The following is a 12,416-nucleotide window of genomic DNA, read 5'->3' as shown; positions in this document are numbered from 1 at the left end:
TTAGCTACCCTGCAGGAAAACTATCTGTTTAATATCCATTTGAGTTCAGAAGCAAAAAATGAAAACATTTTCATAGTAAATATGTCATGTACATACTTCCATGTGTTTGGGGTTTTATTTAAAACAAAAAGGGCTATCCACAGTCCAAACAGTATTCTCAAAATAGCTACTTGTTTAACTTTACCTTTTTAAAAATGCTTCAATTTTTTTTTCTTTTAGTAGCTAAAGAATCACCAGTCTTACCATATCTACATCCTAATCAGTGACAGAAATATATCCCACGTACGTATTTATCACACTTACACCCTCTTGAATGCTAAAGTTTTGGTACATGTCTGTTAATTTATGCTGTGGTACCTGTTAGGTTTCACAAAGACATATTTCTTTATGTTAGGGCCTGGGAAATGATGTGAACAGAGTGGAATGGAGGAAGAATCCCAGTGTAGAGAAAGGGTCATACCTTGTGAAGAGTAGCAAGCATAACTGGAATGCAGCTATGGATGATGCTGCCAGTATTGACATACTATGTAATCACCCAGAAATCAGGTTTTAACTACCAATTCAACTTTTGTGCCCAGAGAATCAGATACTTGTTCTATATTTCAGAAGTGGTTCCTGAAACTCTAGTTCCACTAATGGCTTTGAGTTTTTCAGGAGGAGAAACAGCTGTTGGAATTTAAGAACAAAGATCACAAAAGCTCCAAATTTCTTGGCTAGAAATGCTTCCTACCAAGTTGAGCACAGGTATTAGCTACTTGCCAATTTCAACTCCAGCTGTTTCCTATGCAGCTCTATGCTGAATACTCTGGTTGCTAGAGTTGGTTAATAATTGAAAATGATATTTTGAAGCTTTCCCACTAGAAGTGAAAAATCAATTTCCTGTTTCTGTCCAGTTGCTACTAGTTACAACCTATCACCAGGTTACTATTGCCACGCTGGGGTAATTTGCCCAAATCTGTCACATCTCTTTGTGTAAAGTAGATTGGTCACCCACATATTTTGCTGTGATTCTGGTGCTCAGAATCAACTCCCAGTCTAACAGGCTATTTCAATTTATACTTCTATTTTAAATAGATGTATAGCTCTCATCTATTTTTATGCAAGCAATACTTGCAAATATTAAAACAAAATACCTGCACCATTAGAATCTTCTAACGTGTAGTCAAGAGCCTTCCACATGTAACTGCTGGTTGATAAATGAATCCACAGTGCACGGAGTATTTACAGTGCTCATAAAAATGCTCCCACATTTAAAAAAGATATTGCCCAGACTTCCCCTAGAAGAGAGATTTTCCCACAGCAGTGCAGCAGTACCACGTCTGCTGTACAGATTGACTTTATTCTTAGAATAAAACCATGAAATGGCTTATGAAGATAAAGAGAGAGCAGATTTAACTGCAGAATTAAGTACTGGATTGGGTTTTGTATTTTTGTAGTGCTGGTTTCCAGGTGACTTTGTAGGTTTGCTCAGAGAAGGACCATTTTCTAAGCAGAAATTCTTCAGAAATAATCTTGTGAGCCCAGCTCAATGCAGGAGATGTCTGTACACACAGGCATGTGCTAATGGGGAAAAAAAGGTATCTTGACTGTGGGAGGAGCCATGCATTACTTGGCTGCACACATCTCCCTTCTGATCCTTCCCATCTCCCTTCCCTGATCCTTCATCCATCCTCCCTAAACAGTGCTTCCATGAGCACTGTCTGAGAAGAGCTTTGGGAGGACCTGCTGTGCTGTCAAGTATTTCATAGCCCTCACCTACAAAGTGACCAGAGCACATGGCTGTGCAAGCAGCCCTATCACCTACTGAAGTTTGAAGGGGCTAGTCTTGAGCTTAAGTGTTTTCCTGGCCTAGAACTGTGCCATGAGAATGTCTGGTTTGGCTCTACCTCGGTATGGAAAGTCACTGTGCTCTTCCATAGCAGTGTCAAGTTGGCTGCCATCACCCCCTACCCGCTGCCCAAGTCTTGTGGGATTTCCCATCCCCCTGTTTCCAGAGTGTTCAGCCTACTGTCACTTCAGGGACTTGGGTCTGCCCCTTGACCATCTCTGGCAGTTCGGGATGCAGAATTCCAGCTGCTCATGAAGTGGTGAAAATGTTTTCACTGTTTAAACAGCAAGCACTGAAGCACTGTGAAAGCTTTGCTTGGATGAAATATCTGGTCTCCCTTTCCTCAGGATCCCAAGGTTCTTCTCAGAAGTTACTCTGCCCATGAGATGTGCAGTGCAGGTGAACATGGCTGTACTTTCTCCGTTTGCCCAGCAGAGAAGGGAATTTAGGGCAATTTCCCATAACCTCAGTAAGCTTAAACAAATGCAGTCTGTTGCCCAGCATTAATCATCTTTGCCTGACATGTAACAATTTTATGTGCATAAAAAACCCCTTCATACAAGGTGTCTCTGTGTGCTGGAAACATTAATATATATTTTGTTTAACAATGAAAAATGAAGCATGAAGCACATGACCATCTCACAGCTACCCAATGCAGCTGATGTGCACACCTCTGTGGCCTTGTACCTGACTGTATGGAGCAACAAACAGTAAACATTCCTGGTGGTACATCAACACTGCTTTAGGGTCTGCTTCCATATTTGTTTAGACTAGGCTAGCACTGACAAATTACTACAGCCTATTTGCTTGTGAAAACACACTTTCTTAGTATCTCCACATGTAATGTTATTAAAGTCCCCAGCAGCTTACAGGGCACTGTTAGAACTTGCAGCACTGCATCCTCACCATGGGACTGTGCTTCTGCCCACAAAACAGGGATGGCATAAACACAGGATCTGCATTTGCTGCACTTGTAACACCTTTAGAACATGTAAAAATTACTATATATCCGTGGTCCCATTACTCTGTTTGCTAAAATTTACCCTGGAGAGGCATGTGCATTACACATACAGTGACTAAGTTCTCAAAGCAGTAAGATTACCTGTAAGACATTTTTCCAATCATCAGTGTCACTACTGTCAGATGCCAGCTCTTTCCCTGAATATTTTCTTTGCCTTTTAGCACCAAAGTATAAATACAGAGTAAAACCACAGGCCCATACCTGGATAAGGAATCTTTCCATATGTAACAATTTCATACAGGAGAATCCCAAAAGACCACACATCAGATTTTATAGTGAAAGATCCATAGTTAATTGCCTCTGGTGCTGTCCATTTAATAGGGAATTTTGCACCTAAAAAAAAAGTTCAGTCTCACATAGTCACTTTAATCCACTTCACATTCAGCCATAGATGCAAAAGCAGTAGCAAGATATACCTTAAAAAGTTATATCTTAAATTACTGTCTTTGATATCTAACTAACAGATTCCAGAAATTGTCATATAAAAGCAAACTCCTGACAGTTAAATAAAACCATTCAGGCAGCCTTTGCTGGGAATACTACATTAATTCATTTGACAATGAGGAGTAATACAAGCAGAGTCTCTCTAAGCCCATTTTAGCCTGCTCTAACATTCTAGCACAAAATACCAGGTGAGCTAGGAAACTTTTCTGTGTCTTTGAAAGGAGGAGGGCAAAGCCAGCCAACAAACCACTCTGAAAAGCTACCCTTAAGCATGGAAGCAAAAATAAAAACTTCACTACAACCAACAATGCATTTCTTGAAAGGATCCTTGACAACATTAGCGAAACACTCATGGCCAAACCCAGACATGCACCTTTCACAGCAGGTTTTCCCTCTGGCCAGCCCTGACCCTGTCACCTCCCACCCATGTGCTGAACAGGGACATGACCCAGCCTTCCAGGGTCCCTACAATGCTGCTGAATATGCAAATTAATGCTGCAGCTCCTCAAACAGCTTCCAAAGGGAACCAGTAAGAGAATATAAGATCCCAGTTTCTTGGCCTTTAATTCTGTGAGATGGAAGCTGAGACTATGCAACTACTTTGTTCAATTTAGGAAAAAATTGTGTGCAGTTAAATACTGTAGGTTGTCCTTGTCTTTCATATTTATTTAAAATAAACTAGTCAAAAAGCTTGGGCAGCACAGAAAGGTTATTTGTTTCCTTTACACAATTTAGAAGCTGTTGGCATGAGAATGCTGCCCCTAGGAAGCTGTTACAGCACTCCCTATCCTTGGTGCCCATATTTCTGTTAGATACAGCCTCACTGCCTCCCAGAGGCAGAGGCTTTAAACACAAAAATAAAAATACATACCTTCCCTTGCTGTGTATTCATTGTCTTCAATCACTCTTGCTAGTCCAAAATCAGCAATTTTGCACATCAGTAGGTCTGAAACCAGAACATTTGCTGCTCTCAAATCTCGATGGATATAATTCTTTCTTTCTATGTATGCCATCCCTTCTGCAATCTGTAACCAAAAGAACAACTATTTTCATATTTCAATACTATAGAGCTCCATTAGCTGGTCTGGTCCTTCTTTCTTCAAAGGTATCAGCAAAGCCACATCTATTTATTCATTATTGGTGTCTTTGGGGAATTTTTTAGATGGAAGCCAGGAAAAGGGGGATTGCCATGGAAAACCTGTGCACAGATCCAGTCCTGCAAAACTCTGCTTACGGTAGCAGCTCTGAAAGAATTATTTGGGTGAATAACAGCTGGCAGGATTAGAGACGTATGGAAGACATTTCCTGAAACAGAATCTTGAATAAAATGTTCCTAAGATTTCTATTAAAATATCCTCTTTCCTACATTATTAACCAGTTTATTTTCTAAATACTAAGAAAATAGAAGGAATTAATCACTTAGGATACAGGTACTCTGATGAAGCAGGTACTAATAAAGCAACAGCACAGAGAAGGTTAACAAACCCAACAACTTTCTATCTACCCAGTATAAGCCTGGAAAATTAGGAAGCAATTACTAAGATAGGGGAAACACCTTTATTTTCTTCTGCAACACGTACCTGTTCATACATGAGGAATTTTTGGCAACAGCCAGCTCTCAGATAGTATCGTAAGTAAATACAATCTGCATTTCAGCAGCCCAAATTGATTTCCAAACCAAACTGAAGAGGATTAATAACCTCAAAAATATGCAGAGGGGGTGATTTTTTTTTCCAGACCTTTTTTTTTTTTTTTCCCTGAGGAAGAACATTTTTGTTTTCAGGAAAAAAAAAAAAATGAGATAATAGTTTCTAAACTCAGAGTAATAAAACTGATGTGTAGACTATATCCTGTCCAAAAGTTTAAGAGGAGCTAAGAGGAAAAAAAGAAACCATCAGTTTGGGAGCCATCAGTTTTTATCCTTCTTGTGAGATTGGTGATGGGACATTCCCAGTCAAGGTTCCACCTGTGCCACAGGTGGGAGGTGGCACAGACCCCTCTTGGCCATGTGATTTGGGGAGCCCCCACCCCCTCAGATCTGCAGTGGAGCACCAGTAAAGCAGTGAGGGTCCTTCAGCAGTGCCCGTCCCTGGCACCTTCACCCCAGGCTCTCTGCTCTCCCCCTGAGGAGCAGACAAGGCAGGGATCCCTCCCCAGCAGCAGAGGTGCTCCTTTCAGCTGGGCAGTAAAGCAGGCAGAGCAGCTGACCAAACTTGAAGAGGACAAGAACATCACTTCTGCTTATTCGTTTTTAAAAAGTCCCCAAGGGGTGCTGCCAAGGCACAGGCTGCCACCACTTACAACACAAAACTGCACAGTCTTTGTTCCCCTTTTTCGGTTTAAGCAATGGAAAAATAAAGCCACTTGCCCTCCCACTTCCTCCACTGCAAACCTCTTGTTACAGCCAGATACATTCTTCAGAGAAGTGTGACACTGCCCTTGTACAGTGCAGGGGGGTTCTCACACTAAACCAAGAAGAAACTCTGATGAAGAGAATGAGCCACACCTGCATTTCACATTTTCTAGAAGCAAGTCAAACATTTACTAATGAAGGAAGCAGCTGCTAGACTGTAATTGCCCCAGAGATTCTTATTAGGGGCTTACAGACACGACAGAAGACCAGTATTTAATTAGAGTCTGCTCTGCCTCTCTCTGCTCCCCATGCCGTTCCATGGGTTTGGGGAGGAGGCAGAGATGAACGGGAAGGTTTTGCTGTAAGACCAATGCTGAGTTTGGACTGGCCAGCATGGCAGATACACCCAAAATGCAGACAGGTCTGGTAATGCCACCAAAAATACATCAAACTCCACAGAGGAATCAGCTTCCCTCCTTCTTCCCTGCAGAGATATAACATTTGGGTGAACTGCTGGATAGGGAATGAAGAATCACTTCACAAAAGAAACATTTGTGATCGTGATATTTAGTTTCCAAGTCCAACAAAGAAAAGCCATTGGAAAGACAGTTTTATTTCCTCTCATTTGTGCTAGATTCACTGAAAAATGCAGAAAATTCCAAAGTAGGAAAAAATTAACAGTAAGGAATTTTGAATCAGTGAAGGAGGGGAAACACAGCAACCAAACAACTGAATTTGCACATCTGGTCATGTTAAACCTTTGCTTATAGGAAAGGAAGAAAGAAAAAAGAAAAAAAAAAAAAAAGAGAGATTTTTTGATTGAAATGGGTGCCAGAACCCACGTGATAACTTCTAATGATTATTGTTGGGTTTTCATTGCCAAATGAAATGTTAATGCTAGAGAAATTCATATGAACAAAAGAAAATTAAAGCCTTTTCCCCTCTCTTTTAATGATCATTGGTACCTGTCAAGACTGCTCAGCTACATGCAACATCTATTTGGGAGCAGAATGGGAAAGCTAATTTGGGCTTCAGAAATATCTTTTGTGGCCTTTAAAAGAGAATTCTGCCTACACTGCTCAAGTGTTACTGCCAAGAAGGAAGTTGTTCCCAGTCACCTTTAATGAAGTACTGACACACACTTCTAGAAATACCCAAATAAAAACCTTTCAAAAAAACCCCCAAACAAATCTCTACATATTAGGAACTGTGCACCCAGGGTAAGAATGAAAGAAAAGTCCTCCAGGAGAGGAGGTGGAGGTGTTACTGATCTGGACAGGGCTGTCTTTGGTCTGGGATCAACCTTTCAATAGCTGTACCTTTCAATAATGTCCAGATGCATAATAAAATAAAATAAAATATAATAAAATAAAGTAAAATAAAATAAAATAAAATAAAATAAAATAAAATAAAATAAAATAAAATAAAATATACTTCTTGATCACAGAGTTTTCAAAAAAACAGTTCATCTTCCCGGGACAATTCTCCTGTGAAGAGGGTGCAGACCCTTTTTATCTGGCCATTGAAAACTGTTGCATATCAGTGTAACAATATCAGTGTAACAACAATTTTCAGTTTGTAGCAGTGCTCATCCTAACGGTGAAGTCAGGAAAGGCTGCAAAATCATATTCCTCTTGTCCCAGTCAAGCAGCTATGTAGTTAAAGCAGATTCACAGGGAAAAAAATTTATTATAAAAGTAATGTATATAATTATGCACTGGGACATTAAAGTGTATCATTAAAATTCAAAGAAGCATGAAAAGGAATACACAGTGGAAATGTTACAATGCCAAACAAGACTTAAAATTAATTGTAATCTAGGGATGACTTTCTACTATGACTTTAATAACGAGGGTAGAGAGGAATTAAAACACTGCATTAAAAATCTCTATTAATTTTATTCTAAGTTTGCTATTATTTCAATGCCACTGTAGCCTTGGAAGACAGAAAGAAATTGCCAGTCAAGCTGTAGATCTTAGAAGAATTAATGAAACTATCAGCACGGCATGAGAAAGAAGAAATGACTGTTTTTAGGACAAAGCTTTGACCCTTTTGAAAGTTATGAGTTTGTTTAGTAAAAACAGGCACAGTTTTCCTAAGCACAGCCACCACACATGTGCATCCTACACAGAAGGTAATGGATTTGCATAAGAAGCAGGAAGAGTTTACACATACAAAAGGTTTGCTGAATTCATGTCACGTGTTTTCAGCAGATCTAATCAAGCAGGAACAACTATGCATTCAGGAAATGTGAAACAAAGAATTGGAGTCTCTTCTGGTAAATTGCCTCTGAGCAAGACAGAAACCAGCTAGTGAAACTCTGAGACTTCCAGTTGCTTTAGGAACTGAAGGAGCCAGGCTGGTGCTGACTCCTACAGGAAATGCCACAGCTCTACTCTGTACTAAGGCAGATGGAATGTGCTTGAAGATATGCTTGCAAAACTCAGTTTCCCTTAAAACATTTTCTTTTCAGAGACCTCTAGCATTCATCTCCAATGGATAAAATTGTCTTTGCCAGGGCATAGCTAATGTTAAATTCCCCCAGCCCCTATTCATATGCACTGATTAAAACACTAGAGATACCTTCAGCTCTGTCAGAGAGCAGGCTGCTTTAGAAACTGAGCTGGACCACCTTCCCAGCAAGCATTTTCTTGCCATCTTTTCCACAAACCTGATTTCATAAATCATGACCATTAGTATAGAAAGTAAACCACCAAAGTCCAGAACCCACAGCTGTAAGCTGGGGTAGGCACTAGATGTAAGTGTAACCCAGTAACAGCTATCTCTCCAAAAATGTCCATCAGCAGGTGAGTTCACCTAACTAGGCAGCCAAGTCAGTACAGCAGAGCAGCAGTGTATTTCATCAGTTGCTTGAAAAAATGCTTACTTTCAAAATGTTGTTTATTTCACCTAGAGGAGCAGTCCTCATTTTGCAAGGTCAGAATGTTTCACCTCTTGCAAACATATTTTTTTCAAGACTCTTCAAGGCAAAGGTGTAATGAGCTCAGGAGCACTAAACAACAGCCTGGCAATGTAAAAAACATCCCACAGTGCTCTTGACTTGGAAAATCAGCTTCAGCTGGGGTTTCCTGTACAACTGCCTTCTTTACCCAGCTAATGGTCACAGAGACCACATCCTCCCCCCACTTCTCCCATTCCCAGTCCCTCCTGTATCTCGTAAAATCACAGATGGATGAGGGCAAAAAAATACCTAATGCTTAGCTACCATTTCCTTCATTTTCAGGGTTCCTGAGGAGCCTGGACAAAGCGAAGTGCTTTGGCAGAATGGTATGATCAGAGAGTAATGAAGAGCTCAAGTGTGTGTCCACCAAGGGAAAAAAAAAAGCCTGATCTTATCTAAGAACAAGAATCTTCACCTCTTCACCACAAGCTTCCTTCCATGTTAATTTTAAACTCTCCTGAAACATACCTCTCCCAATTTCTTTCCCCTTTGCTCTGCAGAGAGGTTAACATCACTTCTGTAAGGATAAATTAGTGTTCCACTGGTACAAATCAGAGTCACGCCAAAAAACTACACACCTCCTGTGTTCTCCTTTACACACAGCCTACATTCAGGAAAAGTGTGATCCACAGGTTACCTGAGCAGAGGTCTGAAAAGATTTTTGTCCATCTTTTGCCCCAAAGACCTATCAATTAATTCAGACTGCCAGAGATAGAGAAACCCTGGTGGAGTATCTGTGTTGGTGAGAAGGAAATCTCTGGTCTGGAACCACACACATGCAGCCTGCAAGTCTACTCCTCACACTCCTGTTATCACACAGTGGCATTAAGGGCTCTTTACAAACGTGCTCAAAAACCCTACAAATTCTTTCCATAAGAAAAATCCCAGTATCTCTGTTCCAAAGTTTTGTTTGGGCCTCAGCCAGAAATCCTCAGAGAGGCATTCCTAAACATCCCTTTAGGATGACTGCAAGCCAATCTCAGCAATCTCTATTGATGGTCTAGATCCCATATGACAAGAGGGACTTCTCACATCACCTGTGCAGCACAAGGTCCTGGCCTCTGGGGCCCAGTGCAGGAACTGGCAGTGAGGGGTTGCTGTCAGATCAGGGTGACAAGTGGTGTCCATTGGAAGTGACCTTCAAAGCTCTGAGAATGACAATCTCAGACCCTTTTTATCTTGAAGTGATTTACCCAAGTTGTACACAGAGTTGCTCTGTAGCTCATTACCCTTTCCAAGCCTTACAGTTCTAAAAACACAGCATTAATTTAAAATGAACACAACATCCCTAACTCCAATAAAAAGGTCTGCTGTGAAACCACACGAGCTTTTGCTTTTCTCTCCACATCTCAGGTCTGCTTTCACATCAGCACTCACAGATATTCTTTTCTCTCTTCAATTTTACACAGTATTTTCAAAGCTACCTCTTTTCTGCCCACTGTCACTCATTTCTTCAGACCATGACCTGGGATCCTGCAGGTTTTCCACATCTACAAAGCTTTTATCCCGCTAAAAATAAATTCTCAAGGACAAATTTCCCAAAGAGTTCAGAAAATTTAAAGAGCCTATAGCCACACTAAACCAATAACTATAGGAAAAATAGCTCTTCCATTGAGTCTATGTGAAATAAAAACCTATGTTTGATATACTGAACATCTACATAACAATATGTGATATATAATATACTACAGAATACAATAGTTTCAGTTGGAATGGACTTTCAGTGATCATCTAGTCCAACTGATTTACCACTTCAGGCCACTTTAACCAGAAATTAAAGCATATATTAAGGACATTGATGAAATGACTTTTAAAATATGACAGGTTTGGGGCACTGATCACCTCTCTAGGAAGCCTGTTCCTGTGTTTGACAACTTTTCTGATAATGAAATACTTCCTAATATCTAATCCTATAATTATTTGTATAGCAATAATTACATAAAAATTCATATAATATTCTTATTGTGAATTTTTGGTATAAATTCCTAATGCTTTATTATACCTATTACTGTTTTCCCATCTCTCCTCATGAGTTATAACAAGTTAACATAACAGGGTACAACAATCTGTAAACTCTAATGCATATTAAAAAAACCCCCTAAAAAGGTTGGTTACCAATAACCCGCCAGAAATGCCATCATTACCTACTACTAACATGAAGTACAACCTGCAAAAGCAGAATTATTATTTCACAATAATTTACCTAAGAATTTGAAACCAAGAAGGGCACACTGAGGTTAAGAGGAGTTTGGCCAGTTAACCTAACTTAAGAAGTAAAAAATTATACGTTTATTAATTCTGAAAGGATTTGCTGAGCAAAAACTCACAAACTTGTCCTTACATTTTCAATTTGTAGCTGCTCAAATTGAAAGCAGCCTTTTTACAAAGGAAGGCAGCTGGGTACTGCTGCCATCTGAACAGGTCACCAGCAGTATCTAAGAGTTAAGCCTAACCACATAGTCCCTTTGAAAACTCTTCCGTCTGCTTCCTCCTTTCAATTAACTGTATTTACTCAAAACTGCCCAGTAAATTGCATTTTTGTAATGCAAAAATCCTTAGGATAAAATGGCCTAGTATGAGTAGCAGACTCTAAGAGAAGTAACCTCAAAAAAAAATGTTGAGCATATTGTTTAAGTTTTACCTGAGCAGAGAAGTCGATTAGCTTTGGAAGCAACAATTTACTTCCTTCATCACTCTTCAGAAAATCCAGCAAACTTCCTGATAAAACAGAGAAAGATGACATCAGTGCATCTTATTACAAAAATAAATGTCACATTGGTTCCCCAATTTTCTGGATAACAAAACTGATGCAGTGAAGTATTTTGATGTTTTTTCAGGCTGACTACAGCAAGACAGTCTCTTTGCATGATTTAACGACAGGAACACCCAAATCAGCATGTCTTACATTCAAGTTTTGCTATTTCCTTGGCTGTAGAAAACTCCCATGAGACCATACCTCAGTTCAATGGGGCTCAGTTTGATAAGCATCCTACTCTGGACCATCAGCAAAGCTGTCTAGGAGAATCACATACATCAATCCTTTCCAAGTCATACAGACTAAGTGCCTCAACATTTGTTCGTTAAGTTACCAGCAAAACTGCTTGAAAACATAACAGAACAAGAAAAACTACAATCCAAGATAATCTGAGAAGGAAACTTTGCATATTTTGTGTAGTAATGCTCTATAGAGTCCTTTCCTCGTAGTGCAGCCACCCTTGCAGGATCATTCCTCACTCACCTTATTACACACACCTTTATCCATTCAAGTCCCACATAGGGCAGTTCCTAAGGTTTGTTTTAATTGCCTTGCTATGATACCAGAAACAAAAGTCAGGTAGGGAGTCCAAAGGAACCAGAGCTATTCTGGGGGTTATCCTCTGATTCAGAAACAACAGAAAATGCTGCATTTAAGAAAACTGTAAAAATGGTTTATCTCACAAAGGCAGTCATGAGTCATAAAATTAAAGCCTCAGCCCATCTTAAGGATAGGTGCTCCTCCCTTTAATATTTGAACATTCAAAATAACTGTATCATTCCTTTCTTTAAAGAGAAGGGGAACTAGTTGAGGAGAAGCAGAAGAGCTCACTAAACTATTGTTTGCAGACTGTTGTGGTTTAACCCAGTCATCAACCAGGCCCCAGGCAGCCACTCACTCACTTCCCACCAGTGGGACCAGGGAGAGAATCAGAAGGGTAAAAGGTAGAGAACTCATGGGCTGAGATAAAGACATTAATAGGAAGAGGAAAAGCAAAAGCTGTGCACACCAGCAAGGCCAAACAAGGACTTGATTCAGTGCTTCCCATGGGCA

At 40.0% G+C, this 12,416-nt stretch overlaps 1 protein-coding gene across 6 annotated transcripts in view; it reads right to left on the bottom strand.

Annotated features, from left to right (window-relative positions):
• The window catches only part of LYN (LYN proto-oncogene, Src family tyrosine kinase), a 48,924-nt gene that overhangs the window by 3,716 nt on the left and 32,792 nt on the right, over nt 1-12,416 (bottom strand). For all 6 annotated transcript variants that reach the window (XM_059860759.1, XM_059860778.1, XM_059860766.1 and 3 more), the window contains exons 10-12: nt 11,250-11,326; nt 4,165-4,318; nt 3,051-3,182 (exon numbers count right to left, since the gene is read on the bottom strand). In XM_059860759.1, coding sequence (XP_059716742.1) covers nt 3,051-3,182; nt 4,165-4,318; nt 11,250-11,326 — 363 coding nt within the window. The remainder of the gene's footprint in view (nt 1-3,050; nt 3,183-4,164; nt 4,319-11,249; nt 11,327-12,416) is intronic.

This window comes from Haemorhous mexicanus, chromosome 1, assembly GCF_027477595.1.
Source record: "Haemorhous mexicanus isolate bHaeMex1 chromosome 1, bHaeMex1.pri, whole genome shotgun sequence".
NCBI classification, from domain to species: domain Eukaryota; kingdom Metazoa; phylum Chordata; class Aves; order Passeriformes; family Fringillidae; genus Haemorhous; species Haemorhous mexicanus.
This window is presented reverse-complemented; position numbering and strand designations above follow the sequence as displayed.